Source organism: Gorilla gorilla, chromosome 6 (assembly GCF_029281585.2).
Source record: "Gorilla gorilla gorilla isolate KB3781 chromosome 6, NHGRI_mGorGor1-v2.1_pri, whole genome shotgun sequence".
Taxonomy (NCBI): domain Eukaryota; kingdom Metazoa; phylum Chordata; class Mammalia; order Primates; family Hominidae; genus Gorilla; species Gorilla gorilla.
In genome coordinates this window covers 163,406,525-163,425,061 of record NC_073230.2, presented here as the reverse complement: position 1 = coordinate 163,425,061, position 18,537 = coordinate 163,406,525, and the positions used below count along the sequence as shown (strand labels likewise).

Below are 18,537 nucleotides of genomic sequence, written 5' to 3'. Positions count from 1 at the left end.
ACTTAAAAGTATCTGTTTCTATAGACTTTTTACATTTTCAATGTTATCATTTTTATAGTTCTGTAAATACACTTCAAACTTTCTAGGTTTTCCTTCAGTTGAGAAGACAAACTGAAGAGTCTTACTCCAAACACCGACACATACTGCCCAGTGAGAAAGGGTTATTTCAAGGTTCCTGTTTACAGCCAGTGCTCCACACGGTGAAGACTCATCTTTAGCAAAATGATCTTCATCAAAATGGTTTCTGGTTCAATGGGATCCCAGGGCACTCTCCCAAACAGAGCGCTGGGAAGCCGAAGAAAGTGGTGGAGAATTGTATCATGCACAGAACCACAGCACCACTGACGAGAGCATGCCTCTTCCAATCACACGGCTGTGGGAACCCCTCTGTCACATTCCGGAGAACAACACCTCACTTTGTTTTGAGGCTTCTGGGAAGGGAATGCTCATTACCTCCATCCCACTGTTGGGGTGCTCCGATGATTAAAGATTCTCTAGGAAGATAACCTGAAATCAATTTGTCTTTCTAGGCTTTTCTCACTCAGGTGTTAGCTGTGCCTCCTGGGGCAACCCAGAACACATCCACGTAAGGCTTTCAAATATCTGCTAACATTTTTCTTTTATACAGGCGTGGAGATTGTATTTTTGGTGGTTTTCAAGGGTGATGAAGGAAGCTGAAATGGTCTATGATCCGTGAACATCCCACCCAGGTGCCTGAGGCTGAAAGAGACAAGTTTAAGGCTGTGTCTAGGTAATGCAGAGTCCCAAGCCTTTCAGAATGTCAAGTTCACCAACTGATCCCAATCAGAGACAAAGACGCCCCATTGTTTCAAAGAATTTGGATGGAAAAAATGAAAACCTTTATAGAATGGACATTTAAAAATAGAAAAATGGAAGACTGAAACAGAGTCCAAAAAAATCTACAGTTGGAAGAATAAAGTTGAAATCTCCAGTAATCTAGTTGTCCAATCAACTTCTAAAAGAAAGTTTAAGAATTCAGAATTGAACTTGCATCTTCATACAAACCAATACCCCAGCTTTCCCAGTGGATATAAACCAAAAAGCTTGACTGTCTCATGCCAGAAAAGATTCTCTCAAACTCACCACGGAGCCATTCTGATCTGAATTAAAATGCAGGAGTCATTACACCTCACAGAAGCACCAGGAAACTCTATTTCAAATGGTCTCAGAAATGCCAGGGAGGCAGTAGTAGACTCTATATCTTATTTGCCAGAGAGGAAAGTTCTTAAAACCTACATTTCTAAAGTTGCTTATCTCTTGTAAACTGAACATCCTCTCCACTTATACAAATAAACTTCACCTTCCAGCTATTTAAAATTAAAGAGCCAAAATGAAATTTGAAATACGAGCATGTCAAATGAAAAAACAAGAAGAAGAAGGAAGATCCTGGCCTAGGAAGTTTTACACTGCTACTAAAACACAGTGAGATTTTACAGAAAATTCTGGTGAAATTTTATGGGAGGCTCATATATACAGGAAGTGCTAAAAATAGGCATTTAAATAGTGGAAGTGATAGCTTCAGCTCTTCACTAGAACACTACGATGACCAGGAGATAATTAACATATTATTTCAGTTTAAGGAGAACCTGGCAGCTGCTTTTTGTTCTTAGGATAAAATCTATTATTTCACTGAGAAAACAGCCAGAAAAATAATTGCACAAAAGGGCAAGATTTGTGTCTATGAAGAGACAAGTTCTTACCATCCTCCTAAGAAAAGTGTATGAAAGAGCCTCTAAAGTGTGTGACTTTTTTCCCCTGCCAAGCAGATATTTATACCTTTCCTCTCTCCTAGGTGGCAGTATGATATGCAAAAGAGACTTCCAGGATGTACAAAATATTTCTGGATTCAAAGATCACTAAGTATAGAAGAGTCAAGGAAATATACTTAATGAGATATTAGAATAAAGAAACAATTCTTTTGTAGGCAGTAAAGGATAATACTCACGGGTTCCACATTGTATGAAAAAAGTGCATACTCTCTATCTGGAGATATTTCATATCTGATGGCTCGTAATGATTCCTAAAAGAAAAAATAGACAAAGAATTTTAAAGCATTACATATAACAAGTCAGAATCTTATAATAAAATTGTACCTGCTGGTGCTATTTTCAAAATTAATTAGCTATTAAAATGGCTACATCCTTTCTTTGTTAGCTGAATAATATTTAGCTAATTGATGTTTTTTCACATTTTATTTGTATTGTTTTTCAAATTTCAACAAAACATACTTATTGGACTTACTGAGACAAGCCAATATAAATAAGCATTAAAGGCTAGGTGCACTGGCTCACACCTATAATCCCAGCACTTTGGGAGGCCAAGGTGGGTGGATCACCTGAGGTCAGGAGTTCAAGACCAGCCTGGCCAACATGGTGAAACCCCATCCCTACTAAAAAAGAAAAAAATACAAAATTAGCTAGGTGTGGTAGTGCGTGCCTGTAGACCCAGATACTTGGGAGGCTGAGGCATGAAAATCACTTGAACCTGGGAGGCAGAGGTTGCAGTTAGCCAAGATTGGGCCATTGCACTCCAGCCTGGGCAACAAGAGTGAAATTCCATCTCAGAAAAAAAAAAGAGAGAGCAAGAAAAGAAAAAGAAATAAGCGTTAAAAAGCAAACTTTTCTACAAGACTCTCAATCTCTTGATATGTTTAGAAACCTTTTTCTCACTAATTCTAAGACACATATAATAAGCAGAGTTGTTACTAGAATAGACTCACATCGTACACATTATTTTGCAACTTGCTCTTTTTCCAACATGGGCATCCCTACAAGTCAGTAGATAGAAGACTAACTGTGACTTTTTCCTTCAAATTTCTTCATAGTACAAACATCATCCCACATAAATGATACCACCAACTGTGCTGTTTTCTTTTAATTGCCCCTGCCCTCTGCACTGCAAGCACATTGCTCCACAGATACCCACACCCACCCCCAGAGCCCACATTGCTGACTTGGTGGACATCACTCTATGCATGCTCAGGCAACCACATGAAATCACAGAGAGAGATGACAAAGGTTAGAAATGACATCACATTGGCTGGGCGCGGTGGCTCAAGCCTGTAATCCCAGCACTTTGGGAGGCCGAGGCGGGTGGATCACCTGAGGTTGGGAGTTTGAGACCAGCCTCACCAATATGGAGAAACTCCGTCTCCACTAAAATTACAAAATTAGCTGGGTATGGTGGTGCGTGCCTGTAATCCCAGCTACTCAGGAGGCTGAGGCAGGAGAATCACTTGAACCTGGACGGCAGAGGCTGTGGCAGACCGAGATCGCGCCATTGCACTCCAGCCTGGGCGACAAGAGTGACACTCCATCTCCAAAAGAAAAAAAAAAGTGACATCATATTATGCTCCTCTGCACCTTAGTTTTCTCATGCCACAGTACCTTAAGGAAATGACTCCAAGGACTTGGGTTCCTTTGATTGAGTAGTGATCTTTAAAGGGCTCATAATATCACATGGTGCACACCTTGGGATATACTTTAATTTACTCACACAATTCTCAACAAAGGGAGACAATTCATTCTTGTTATTTATGGTTGCTTTGTTCTATAAAGTCATCATGAACACTAGTTCATGTGCAACTAGTGGATACTGAACCATTGCTTCTAGGAGAGACTCAACGTTAGCTTCCTTTGAACCTCTAGTCAAAACATTTTAGTCAAATGATCAATAGATAACCTTGTTTTATGTGTCTTTCTTTTTAAGGACACCTTATTGAATATATATTTTTGATTCATAAACATTGGACTCATGGCCAACAACACATGAGTTGTGCCTAAGCAAAGCTTATCTCAAAGATGCATTTTCTCCATAAGGCGTTCACAGCCTTCTTGCCCTTAGTGATACTATACAGTACTTCAGCACTATGCCTGGGACCCACTTTCAACAGTGAGATCACCAGTGTAAGGTACAAACATGCAAAAAAATGGAGCACCAAATAGAACAACAGAAAAGAACAGTTGTTCACAGCATGAAAGTTGAAACGAGAAAGCAGAATAGTGCTTTGTTCTGCTGCAGTTGGGAATGCCAACATGGGACAACTCGAATCTTTTGCCACTATGCCTGAGAACGATGGCAAAAGTGCTGTGATTATCACCTTGGGGCTCACAGGTACACTTTATCACATGGGTGAATTTGGAAATATAGAAGCTGTGAATAATGAGGATAGATTATAAGCATTTCTAGTGAGCTCCTTCTATAAACAATGTTGTAATGAAGATCCCAATCTATGTCTTTGTTGATATATGTGTGGTTTTCACATTTTTGTATAGAATAGATATCCACGGGTGAAGTGGACAATTTACAAATTTTAAAATTAAATAGGTATTGCCAAATTCTTTTTCAAAAATGTTTTTGGAATGTGCACTCCCACTACAGATGTATGAATGCATGTTTTCTTCCCTTCTCTGGAAGCATAAGGTGTTTTTTCTTCAATTTTGACCCTCCTGTAGATGTAAATATGCCTCATTAGTTTTTGTTTCCCTGCTTATGGATACATTTGATCCTTACTATCCACGTTTTAGACAATGTTGATTTTATCTTTAGAAAACTGTCTATCCACTTCCCCTTGAAAATATTCTCCATGCTTCCATTTTTCTCCTTCTATTCATTCTTAAACTCCTGCCTGCCATGCTCTCACCCCCACCACTCAACCACAATTACTCTTCTCAAGGTTATCAGAGACTCACTTTGCTAAATGTCATAATTTCTCAGCTGTCCTCTTACTTGACACAGCTGACCAGTCTCTCTACTCCTCGAAGCCCTGACTGTACCTGGCTTCCCGGACACTCATCACCTGCTTTTCTCCTACCTCCCTCGCTGGTTCTTTTCATGCTATTTTGGGCTTCTCCTTGTTTTCTTGAGCTCTGAATGTTGGAGTGCTCAAGGATTGATATTTGGATCTCCTCATTTCCTAGGTGGTGTTATCCAGTCTCATGGTTCTAACAACCATGCACAGTCTGGCTGAGGATTCCAACATTCATGTCTCCAGCCCAGACCACCTGAACCTGCATTGGACCTGACCTTGAACTTCAGGCTTGTCTGGCCAACTGCCTCCCTGACATCTCTACTTGAGTGTCAAATGGACACCTCAAGTCAATGGGAATAAGCTGAGCCCCTTCTACTCCATTCCCACACCTCCAGCTCCTGTAACCTTTTTCCTCTTCTCAGATAGTGGCAACCCCATTAGCTTGGTTGTTAGGTCAAACTCTTGGCTATCTTTTCTCTTTCCCTCTGTTTTACACACCCTACATCTAGGTGGTCAGAAAATACCATTGGTTTACCTTCAAAATAGGTTTGGAACCATTTCTTCTCTTTCCCACCACCATTACCCTTGTCTAAGGTATGTGCATTCTTTCCTGAGGTACTGCAGTGGCCTTCTACCTGCTTTCCCAGGCGGCCAGGGCCATCTCTCAAATATGCAAATCACATTGCTCCCCTGGGAAACCCTCCCACAGCCTCCCATCTCACCTGTGGGAAAAGCCAAAGTCCTGACTGACCAGGAAGCCCTGCTGGACCTAGTTCCCTCTTAGCTCTCTGCATCCATCTCCCAGTATTCTCTCCTCAGTCCCATCCGCTTCACTGCAGCCACGCCGGTCTCTGTCCATCCTAAAGCAAGCCAGGCACATGCCATTCTCAAGGCCTTTGCAATTCCTCTTTCTTCTGCCTGAAATGCTCTCGGCCTTTCATTTCTTTTGGCTTTTATCTCAAGTCACCTTCTAAGTGAGGCCTTCCATGTCCTTCGATAGCTAATATATCTAGATATTAACCACCTTGCCTCCGACTTTTTATACCCCTTTCTCTGATTTGTTTCTCTAGGTCTAATCATATTAATACACATTTTATATTTTTTAACCTATTTATCTTAAATATTGCCTGCTTTCTTCATTAGAGTGCAAACACCTTGAAAGGAAGATTGTTTTAATCTTTAATTTCTCTCAGCAATGTTTTGCAGTTTTCAGAATACAGATTTTGCCCATATTTTGTAAATTTATTCCCAAGGATGTACTATAATTGATGCTTTGTACATATAAAAGTACATGTATATTTTAAATATCTAATTGTTTACTGCTAATATGCAAAATTCATTTGGGTATCCTGACCTTATTTTCTGTAGCATTGATACACGTAATTATTTGTTCTGATAGATATTTTCTGTATATTTCTTAGAATTTTCTACAAAATCATATTTCCTGTGTATATAGGTTTTTCCTTTCTTTTCTATCTGGACACTTTTTATTGCTTTTGGTTGCCTTATTGCACTCTAGAGAACTGCTAGTATAATGCTGAGTAGAAGTAGTGAGAGTGAACAGCCTTGCTTTTTTCCCTAATCTTGAGGAGAAAGGCTTCATTCTTCTCCATTAAGTATGATATTTATGGTATTTTTAATAGATATCTTTTATCAGGTTGAAGATATTCCTGTCTATTTCTAGTTTGCTCAGAGTTTTTATAATGAATGTATGTTTAATTTTCTCAAATGCTTTTTCTGCATTTATTGAGATGATTATGTTATTTTGCTTTTTTAGTCTTAATCTGTCAATATGGTAAATTACATTGTTTGATTTCTAATGTTAAACCAACCTTGCATGCTGGGATAAGTTATTCGACCGTGATGTATTACCCCTTTTTATATACTGTTGGACTCAATTTGCTAATATTTTGTTGAGGATTTTTGCATCTGTGTTCATGAGGGAATGTCATCTGTGGTTTTATTTTCTTTTAACTTCTTTGTTTGGTTTTTCATTTCAGGGTAATACTGCCCTAAGAAATGGACTTTGGAAATATATCTTCCTCCTCCTCTATTTGTCTAATAAGTTTGTGCAGAATTGGTACTATTTCTTACATAAATGTTTGGTAGAATTGATCAAGTGAATCAATTTGGGCCTTGAGTTTTAATATGTGGGGCTTTTAAACTACGAATTCAATTTATTACACCAATATCCAGGTATTCGGGTTACTTATTTCTTAACTGGTGAACTTTAATACTTTGTGTCTTTCAAGGACTTTTCTGTTTCATTTGTATTGTCCAAATTATTAATATGTTTGCTTGGTGTCTGATTTTTTTTCCATTATCTTTGTTCTTGATTGATTTTATTGATCTTTTCCAAAAAACAGCTGGTCATTTTTTCCAACATTTTTCTGTTTTCTGTGTAGTTGATTTCTGCTCCTAACTATTCTTCTGTGTACTTGGGGTTTTAAATCTTTTTTCCTAGTTTATTGAAGTGAAAGCTGAGATCTAATATGAACAGTTAAAGATATAAATTCCCCTTTAAGTACTGCTTTGTTGCATACCGTAAATTTTGATATTATTGCTTTTATTTTCATTCACTTAAAATACATTCAGTTTCTTCTTTGGCTGATTTGTTATTTAGAAATATGTTGTTCAATTTCCAATTATCAAGATATATTCCAGATATTTTTTCTGGTATTGATTTCTAGTTTGTTTCTGTTAAAGAACATACTTTGTATAATTTCCATCCTTTGAAATATATTGAGACTTGCTTAGTGGTCCAGTATATAATCTACTCTGGTGAATGTTTCATGTGCACTCAAAGGAATGTGCATTTTTCTATTGATGAGCGGTGTGATGCACAAATGTCAATTCGGTTGACTTGGTTAATAGTGTTTTCAAGACTTCTGTATCCTTATTAAATGTTTTTACACAGTCTATCAATTACTCAGAGAGGATTTTTGGGATCTACAACTTTAATTATGGATTTGTCTATTTCTTCTTTTGGTTCAACCAATTATTGCTTCAAATATTGTAGCTCAATGCTAGCTGCATACATCTTTAGGATTCTTAAGTCTTCTTAATAAACTTACTCCTTTATCATTATGAAATATTTCTTATTTCTAGTAATATTCCTTGTTGTCTATTTTATCTAATATTAATATAGCCATTCAAGATTTTCATTGACTAGGGTTTGGATGGTATATCTCTTAAAATCCATTTCATTTTTTTTTTTTTAAAGACGGAGTCTCACTCTGTCACCCAGGCTGGAGTGCAGTGGCATGATCTCAGTTCACTGCAACCTCTGCATCCTGGGTTCAAGCGATTGTCCTGCCTCAGCCTCCCGAGCTGCTGGGATAACAGGCGCCCACCATCATACCTGGTTAACTTTTACATTTTTAGCAGAGATGTGGTTTCACAATGTTGGCCAGGTTGGTCTCGAACTCTGACCTCAGGTAATCTGCCAGTCTCAGCCTTCCAAAGTGATGGGATTACAGGCATGAGCCACCATGCCCAGCCTTAAAATTCACTTAATTTTAATCTATGTCTTTATATTAAAATTAGATAACATAGATAGCTTATAATTGGATCTTTCCTTTTAAACAAAATTTAAAATCCTCCAGGAGTATTAAGGGGAGCTTGTAGGCATAATGATACAGGAAATCTGTCCTTTAAACTGTCAGTTATAGTCCACCCTATATTAGATCAGATGTATTATTGCCACTATTGTCCAAGAAAGTTCTAACATGTTCCAAAGGTTTTATGTGTTTATATTTTCACTTTCCATGTCAGTGTTTATAGTAGGACAAAAGTTCAGACAGAAGTCTTACATGAGATTACATGCAGAGGAGCTGGACATATTTTATTGTATTTAAAGGACCCTCTGAGAAAAGGAAGGATATTTTAAAGAACTAGTTAACTAATTCTGCAAAAATTTCCACCCAAAACCTAGCCATATGTTGACAACATTTATCATTCCTGGCACACCTCCTTCTGTCACGTAGATGTAACTTTTCATCTGGTGTAATTTTTCTTACTCCAAAGAACTTCCCTTAAGTTTCTCATAGTACAGGTTTATGGCCAATAAATACTGTCTGATTTTCTCTGAAAATATATATCTTTATATATATATATATCTTTATATATACATATGTTTATATACGTCTATATCTTTATATATATGTCTCATATATATCTATGTATATATCTTTATATATATATATATCTATCTATATATATATATTTTTTTAAGAGAAAAAGGTCTCATTCTGTTGCCCAGGCTGGGGTGCAGTGGTATGATCATTGACTGCAGCCACAAACTCCTAGGCTCAAGGGATCCTTCTGCCTCAGCCTCTTGAGTAGCTGGGCCTACACAAATTGTTAATCTTTATTTTTGAGAGATATTTCTGTGGTGTGTAGAATTCTAGATTGACAGTGTTTTATGCCTCCCAGCACTTTAAATGATCTCATTCCAATGTCCTCCGGCTCGCAGCACCTCTGTTGAAGAGTCAGCTGTTTTCTTAGGTTTGTTTTTCCAAACATGTCTCGCTCCTTTGGCTGCCATTAAGATGTTCTATTTGTCACTCATCTTAAGTAACTTGATTATCATATTCTTTGTTATTATTTTCTTTATGGAGTTTATTGAGTTCTTTACCAAATTTGGAAGAAATTCAGTCATTATTTCTTCAAAAGTTTGTTTTCTTTTCTCTCTTCGCTTTCTGGAACTTTAATGAGAGGTATATTAGTCTACTTTATACTGTCCAACAGCTTATTGACATGCTGTTCAGGCTTTTTTTTTTTTTTTTAAGTTTCTCTTTGTTCTTGGTTTTAAATAGTTTTCTATTGCTACTGCTTACAATTTAGGAGTTTTTTTTTTTTCTTCTGTGGTATCTAACCTGGTGTTAATCTACAGAATTTTTATTTTTTTTAATCTCTAGAAATTTTATCTGGGTGTCTTATAATCTTTAATTTCTCTTATCATCATGTTCACGGTTTTCCTTATAGCCTTGAGCGTTTGGAATACATTTATCTTAGCAGTTGTAATGTGTTTTTCTGCTAATTCCCTTATCTTTGTTATCAGCAGTTCTGTTTCTATCAACTGATATTTCTCCTCATTATAAGTCACATTTCCCTGCTCCTTTGCAAATATCATGTTTTATTTTGAAATTAACACCAGATATTTTTAATTCTCTCTTGTTGAATTTAGGACTTTTTGTTTTCTTTCAAAGAATATTGGACTTTTTATGACAGGCAATTAATTATTTGTGGATTAACCTGATTTATTCAAGGTTTTTAAAAAAAATGTTTTAAGGGTTATTCCATAATGGTCATTAGTCATGCATCACTTAACAATATATCTGATATATTCTGAGAAATGTATCACTGGGCGATTCTGCCATTGTGCAAACATCACAGAAAGTACTTACACGAACCTAGATGGTACAGCCTACTCCACACCTAGGCCATATGGCATAGCCTATTGCTCCAAGGCTCCAAACCTGTACAGCATGTTACTCTACTGAATACTGTAGATAGTTGTAACACAGTGGTAATTTTTGTATATCTAAAAATATCTAAACATAAAAAAGATGCAATAAAAATATGATATTATACTCTTAGGGGACCAATGTCCTACATCCATTGTTGACTAAGATGCCATTATGTGACACATGACTATATTTGAGTGCTAATTGAACCTCATCCTAAGAAACTACTTTCCTGGGGTCTCTGTTTAATGTCTCATGGTTAGAATAAACTTAAATAATTCCTGACAATATATGAGCTCTGGGAATACTTCATCTAACAGAGTTCTGTAATTGTTATTTCCTTGGAGTTTTATTTTGTTCTGCCTTTTGGTGTTTCATTATTCACATTTAAAGATCAATAATTAACCGAGGTCTCAAACGGAAATCTATGTATTAGGCTGGTGCAAAAGTAATTGCGGTTTTTCAAACACCGCATGTTCTTACTCATAAGTGGGAGTTGAACATCGAGAACACATGGACACAGGGAGGGGAACATCATATACTGGGGCCTGTTGGGGGGTGGGGGGGTAAAGGGAGGGATAGCATTAGGAGAAATACCTAATGTAGATGACGGGTTGATGGGTGCAGCAAACCACTGTGGCACGTGTATACCTACGTAACAAACCTACACATTCCGCACATGTACCCCAGAACTTAAAGTATAATAATAATAATAAAGTAATTGTGGTTTTGCCATTAAAAGGAATTACTTAAATAGATTTTGTGAGTATTCTCTAGTTTCCTCCTTTTGGGTACTCCGTCTCATAAACTGTAGCCATCTTCTTTTCTTGAACTCTGACTTCTGTCTTCTTAACTTGGCAAGACTGCAGGTCTTGAATTTTTCCCCTTCGTGCTGCAGTCCAGCATTCACGCAGAAAGCCCACAGGATGGCATGGTTCATTCATTTGTTTTTCTTTTCTCGGGGATCACAGCTGTGCGCTGCCTGCTGTCCAATATATGAAAACTGATTTTTTTCTCCACATTTTATCCCATTTTATAGTTGTTTATGTTAGGAGGGTAATTCCAATCCTCTTATAGTCTCATGGCCAGGACCAGATGCCAAGAAGCAATTTTAGTTTGTTTTGCCACAGTTCTATTCCCAGTGCCTAACAGTGACTGGGTTATAATAGAGATGCTCCCTAGATGTTTGCTGAAGAAACGAATGATTACATCCTCAGCTGTTACAAGGGTGGCAACAATGGGGCTGATATGCAATAACACCAAAAGAAACCAGCAAAGAATGCAACTTTTACACTTAGAAATTAGTCCGGGTCACATTCCTTGATGGAGGGTCAATTGCTAATGATGCTGCTGGAGACAGTGAGAATTTCAGTTTTCTCTTTGAGAAACTCACCACTGCCATGGTTAGGTGTGATTCCACACATTTCTGACCACCCCAGTCTCCATTTTGGACTTTGCTGCTTATGACCATGCCAGGTTAGGTGGCTCCACTTATCTAGTGGATAAGCTTGGATGCCCCTGATGGGTGCTACAGATGAGTTCTTCCTGAAATCAACAAACTTCCCGTCTTGGTCGAAGTTGTGATTTTTTGAAGCTGGCTTTCTCCTTGCTTAGAAAATACAATGTCTTTCTCAGAACGAGTGGCCCTGTTACAAATTCAAGGGATCCTGTAGCAGTTGTACAAATTTTGAGCTGTAGGTCTACCTTCTCACCAAGTGCAAATAATGAATGCAAAAAACATCTAACACATTCCCAAACATTTGCTCTATGAATCAAAGATCAATTTCCCAAACAAAGCAGGCCTTGGTTTCAGGCTTGATTGAGCTAATTCTAAAATATTTTTGTTCATTTTCTATTATTTATTTGTCTTTTTGTGCTCAATTTGGAAGAATTACTTATCAGTTGTAGATATACTCCTTTTACTTGTTACCTGGATTGTAAATATTTTCCATTATTTGTCTACTAATTTTGTCTTTTTTAAAATTAAAATTTAAAATGTTATATGGCAAATTAAATATGGCTATCTTTTATAGCTTCAGGATTTCCTATTTTGATTAAAAATTTCTCTCTTTTTATGAAACCAAATTATAGACTTTTAAAAACATTTAAGCCTTTAATCCAATTGGAACATAATTTTGTGTATTTGTACAATGAGACTTACATTACGTCTTTGTAGATGAAGAGTTAGTTATGCCAGCACTGTGTTCTAAGTGTGTCGCCCTATCCCTAGTGTTTCTCATGTCAAATACTCGTTTATATTGGAAGCTTCTTTCAAATTCTCCAGTTTTTCAGCACTCTCTTTGCTACTCCTATGCAAAATTTGATAGTTTTAAGCTTGAACTGTGGATTCAGACAGACTGTGATTCATATCCTGTTTATACCATTCACTATGAGAGATGCTGAAAATTTCTCAATTTTTTGTGTCTCTGTAAAGTGTAGATAATATCTGTACCTACCTCATAATTGATACACAAATTTAATAAAGTAATTACAATACCTGGTACATAATCAGTACTCAAAGTGTTAGCTATTATTGTTGTTGAGATGAATATAACGTCGTTCTTACGTGTTTTCACTTCAGGTAAAAGAGTATACATTACTATGCATTTTGAAATGCTTCATGGCTACACAAAGGTGTTTATTCTTATACATGACAATCAAGATCATTTTGCAAAATGTTTAACACTAAAGCGGTTTCAGAGTTCTAATTAGGATTGTATTAAAGTTTGCTATCAATTTTCAAATAATTAACATTTTAAATATTGTTTTCTTATTTAATATTATACAATTTCTTTAATGTTTTAAAATTTTTAACAAGATCTTATAGTTTGCTTTGTTCAGTCTTCTGGAGTTCATGTCAGATTTATCTGAAGTCTTTTTATATTTTTGTTCTTATTGTGAATGGAATATTTTCCCCATTTTCACTTCAAGATATTTATATTGGTGAAGAGAAAAGCTATTGATTTCATAATATATTTCTTATATTTAGCCATATTAAGATATGTTCTTATTAGGTTTTTTTTGACATTTGGATTTTTTTAAATTTTATTTTATTATTATTATACTTTAAGTTTTAGGGTACATGTGCACAACATGCAGGTTTGTTCCATATGTATACATGTGCCATTTTGGTGTGCTGCACCCATTAACTCGTCATTTAGCATTAGGTATATCTCCTAATGCTGTCCCTCCCCCCTCCCCCCACCCCACAACAGTCGCCGGTGTGTAATGTTCCCCTTCCTGTGTCCAAGTGTTCTCATCGTTCAATTCCCACCTATGAGTGAGAACATGTGGTGTTTGGTTTTTTTGTCCCTTGCGATAGTTTGCTGGGAATGATGGTGTCCAGCTTCATCCATGTCCCTACAAAGGACATGAACTCATCATTTTTTATGGCTGCATAGTATTCCATGGTGTATATGAAAACTAATATATGTTAGGTTTTTCAGAAATAAAATTCTATTATGAGAAAAAAGTTGTCTTTTTTTCTTCTATTTTCTAGTTCTTATTTTAATCATCTGGTTTGGTTGCACTTTCTTCAAGAACATATTAAATATTAATGGTGATAGTGAGTATTCTTGCCTAATACCTGACTATAATTGAAATGGTTTTATTGTTTGTCATTTAGAATGGTTTTCACTGATGGTTGGTTCTTGGTAAACAACCTTTAGCATATTTAAGCAATTATTTATTCTTACATTAGCAAGGGTTTTTATTAGGAGCTGTTGATAAACTTTATCAGATCCCTTTTTCAGCACCTAGTGACTTAATCATAAGGATTTTTCTATCATTTTGTAGTTCTAATAAACTGTTGATTGATTTCCTGATATTTAAATGCTGTTGTAATCATTAAACCTGACTTTAGCATATTATGATTTTGGTACACAGCTGAACTCCACTTGTTAATATTTTGCTCATAACTTTTATACTTACTAGAGAGATGGGTATATACAGTATTTCACCTTTTGCATTATCTGGGGCTACCAGTTATATCAATAACACAATTTTAAATAACATTATGCTGACTTTAAAAATACTGGTCTACATGTATGATGATCCCATTTATATAAAATTCTAGGCATGTTTCTGAGGAGATACATATCTAAAGGATTGGTTTGTTTTTCCTGTAGTAGATAAATACATATGTGATAATAAATGCAGAGAAGAAAAGGTGGTTGTTAGTGGAAGAAAGAGATATAAAATGATAGAATGCCCCCAATTTGTCAAGTAATGGAAGGGAAATGCATGGTAGAAAGCATAAATATACCCAGAGGCTTTTTTGAATACAACCTCCTCATGAAACTCATAATAAAAAAACCCTAAATATACAAGATAAGTAATGATCAACAAAAGACAAATACTGAAAAGATTGTTACAGGAGGATGCTATGTGCAATTCTGTGGGTGCACACATCAAATTTAACATAAATAGATGATTGTATTCTCCCTTCCTGGTCAATGAGAAAGACAGAACCCTTGGGCCTGGCGATAATGTTAATGATAGTGGCCACAGCCTGCCTCTGGGCCCTGAATTCACCTAAGAACAATTTAGTTTTGAATCAGACAGACTCAGGTGCTGCTCCCAGCACTGCATTTACTGAGTCAGAGAAAACTTGAAAACATAGATGCTACAGAGCAGAGTGGAAAGATGATTAAATAGCCACATCGAAAAAGCGTCCAGATGGTTTACAGCTCGGTTCTCTCTAACCTTGAAACAGATCGTTCCCCAGGACTCAGCTGTGTCAGCACTTTTTTTTTTTTTTTTTTTGGCATTAGGCTAAACTGACTCAACGTTTTGCATCTCTAGTCTTCATTTTAGGGCAAATGTAGTGGCCTCCAGGAGTAACCATGTGATATGTAATGATGGACTCACAGATATGAACACAGTGTTTGAAGCGGTGGCTTCCTTCTCAGTAATGGAATGGCGGCCTCAGCCCCATCTTATAACTGCAGCGAACAAGGCTACAGCTGGATTATGTATGCAGTCTAGAAATAATTTAGTTTGGAACTAGGCAAAGCTGAGTTCAGCTCTCAGGACTATCACTCTTCCCATTTCAGTTTCTGAATTTGACATCTCCCCACCCATGAGCAAGTCTTGAAAAACCCCAGACAACATAGACTATTGTTTAATCCCATCTGCCTGTACACAAAGTGAAGCCAAGTGTTATCAATTCTACTCCTGTGATATAACTTAAACCAACTTCTCCTGTGTCTTCAAAGTCATTGCCTTAATTTAAGACCTCCATCACATTCACCTGGACTTGAAGCAGCCACTGTCGATGTTTTGTTTATAATCTTTACCTTCTACAAACCCCTTTCTTATTGGTTACAGTTATTTTCCTAAAGCACGGTGGCTTTAAATTCTAACCAGCTCAAAAATTCTAACCCACCTGGGGGAAGGTCTTGTGATGCATGGTGACATCTTGTCCCTGAGTAAAGTATCTTACCTTGAGTTCCTCAAATTGTTGATGTGGCTGATTATTTGTATGACTTGCTGACATTGAAAAAATGCTGATCTGTTTCTGAATCAAGAAGTTTTACTAATTTTCTTGCATACAGACATTTCAGCCTGTATGTTGCAATCCGTAGCCAATGATTATAAGCCCTGTATCATACCCTCCAATGAAAAGGACAACTCAGATATGAGGAGTCCCCTCCCTTCTCTTAAGCTTTCTTATAAAAGCCTTCCAACTTGTTAAAGACTCTAGAACACTCCTGACTTTGTTGATGTGTCTTCCTGGGCTGATCCTCACATTTGGCTTCCAATACACCTTTTATCACATTATTTCAGCCTTAGTTTCTGTCAACATTATGGTGTAGCCAGTAGGCTTTGGAGTGACCTCCCTGGACCATCCAGCACAGCTTCCAGCCTTCATGCAGATCCTGGCAACAAACCCATTGTGAGCTTGGATGCCCCTGCTGGGTGGTACAGATGAGTTCTTCCTGAAATCAACAAACTTCCCGTCTTGGTCAAAGTTGTGATTTTTTTGAAGCTGGCTTTCCCCTTGGCTAGAAAATACAATGTCTTTCTCAGAACGATTATCCCTCTTACCAATTCAAGGTAAGGGTTTTTGTTGAATTTTAGGGCAGGGTAAAATAGCTCTGTGAGTTTTTCCCTGGAGGTTTGGGGCGAAAGCACTTTTCCTTAGTGATGGCATGAGGGGCACTTTTGCTCCACTACATAGCTGGTCTCACTCAAAACAATCACGATGGAAAGCAGGTCTTCTGAGACTGACAGTGCCCTGCCTCTAATCAACACCAGCTGGTGTTATGCACAATACTTTTGGTCCTTTTACCTGCAAGTGCTTAGATAAGTGGATCCACCTAACTTGGCATGGTCATAAGCAGCAACACCCAAAATGGGGACCTTTTGAAACGCCTAAAATGATTTACTTGGGCACACAACTGGAAAAAGCTGGATTTAGAATTAGACAAATTGAAGACTTACTTCCAATAGCACCTAGAAGCTTCCATAAGAAATTTTGAAAGAAAAAATTGCCTCCATTCAAGAGGTAAACAAAAGGATATTCGCAACTATCTCTGCCGTGAAAAAGACTTCAGAGACTTTGTCCGTTTCACCTCCAACTGCTCCTCATTCCTCATCCTTCTCTGCTTGTTCCCTCAGCTTCCATACATTTCTTAGGCAGAGATTTTTGGAATTTCACAATGCACACATTTCCTTCTCTCTCAAAAGAGGGAAATGTATGAATTTGGAACAAAAGGAGCAAATGGAAGGACTACAGCATGAGAATGAAATTACTGAGATGATAAAAATACAGATCCAACAAGTTTTTTTCTAAACTGAAACTAATGAATGATACCAATTGATTTATTGCAAGCTTTGCCAGACCATTTATGATCCCGATCTTCCACTGGCATTGGTAAAATAGATTCAGCCACTCGTATTAAAATGAAATGCTTAATTGAACAATTAATAATCTAAAAGAAAAAGATAAATGTTTAGAAAAGTTAGGCCCTCAGGTCTAATAAGTCAGAATCTTGAGCTCAGAGCAATCATCTATCTGTGTCTAGCACAAAAATTTTGCTTTTTCTGCTACAAAGGCTGAAAGGAAAAAGCGCCACCTCCCCAAAAAAGAGAGAAACTGCTAAAAATTTTTCCCCACCTGCATTTGCTAATCAAACAAGATCAGCAAACAAAAGATAGATTTGTTACTATTTCAAGACTACTTGGAGATTTTGTCTTTGTTATGCAATTTGGTCAGTTTTTAGGTAAAATGTAAACATTGAAAACTGAACTCATTTGAAACTTATAAAAAATGGTAAAAGAAGTTTGTAAAAATCAAACTTACATGGAATCTGCTTTACCCAAACTTTTGGTCTGCAGCTTTCATCAGATTACCCATAGGGGCAAAAAAAGTTTAGCCATATGAATAGGTCCCAATTTTGTCAGAAATATAACTTGGATCCAGCTGTCTTTTATAAATTGGTGAGTTTGTACGGTGAAACCCTGTCTCTAAAAATACAAAAAATTAGCCGGGCATGGTGGCACTCGCCTGTAATCCCAGCTATTTAGGAGGCTGAGGCCAGTGAATCGCTTGAACCTGGGAGACAGAGGTTGCAGTGAGCCGAGATCGCGCCATTGCACTCCAGCTTGAGCAAGAGCAAAACTTCGTCTCAAAAAAGAAAAAAAAGAACTAAAATTCTAAAATGAAAGTTGTAAAATCTTTATTTGTGTTTGTGTATGTTTAGATGTGTTTACACTTACTTAGATGTATTATATGTTATGTCTACCTGGTACCAAATCAACATAAATAAATGAGCATTCATCAATTAGTAAACACAAATATTTTCCAAGTTCACATGACTTAAGTAAATCTTTAATAAACAAGCTGGTTTTTAAATTATTGATAAAATAAAAGTAGAAATGTCTTCAAGATTGTCAGCATACCGTTTTGCCTCATTATACTTGGAAGACATTTTTATATTTGTCTCTGCTAGATATTTTTAAATGTCAGGGTTTGGCACAAAGGTTATAGAACTACAAGCCCAGCCAAAACCAGAATGATTTTTGTGTAATTTTTTGAAGGGTAAGACTAATTTAATCTTGTTGGTTAAATGAAAACAGCTGTATCTTCTGAGTTATTAGCAAAATACCCATATATTTAACCTAAACTCCTTCCTTAAGTGAACATCTGATATTCACAGGCCATAAAAGTGGTTAACAAGGAAGTAACTTGAAATAATGACTAACTTTGTCCAATATCTCAGTTTTCATGAGCAATCCAGGTAAACTGTTAAAAATAAATAAATTAGGTAAATATAAATGGGATAAACTTTTATA

At 36.7% G+C, this 18,537-nt stretch overlaps 1 protein-coding gene across 5 annotated transcripts in view; it reads right to left on the bottom strand.

The window, feature by feature from the left end:
• Positions 1-18,537, bottom strand: part of DPP6 (dipeptidyl peptidase like 6) — a 1,146,878-nt gene that overhangs the window by 322,406 nt on the left and 805,935 nt on the right. For all 5 annotated transcript variants that reach the window (XM_063708874.1, XM_019031374.4, XM_019031375.4 and 2 more), the window contains one exon: positions 1,967-2,041. In XM_063708874.1, coding sequence (XP_063564944.1) covers positions 1,967-2,041 — 75 coding nt within the window. The remainder of the gene's footprint in view (positions 1-1,966; positions 2,042-18,537) is intronic.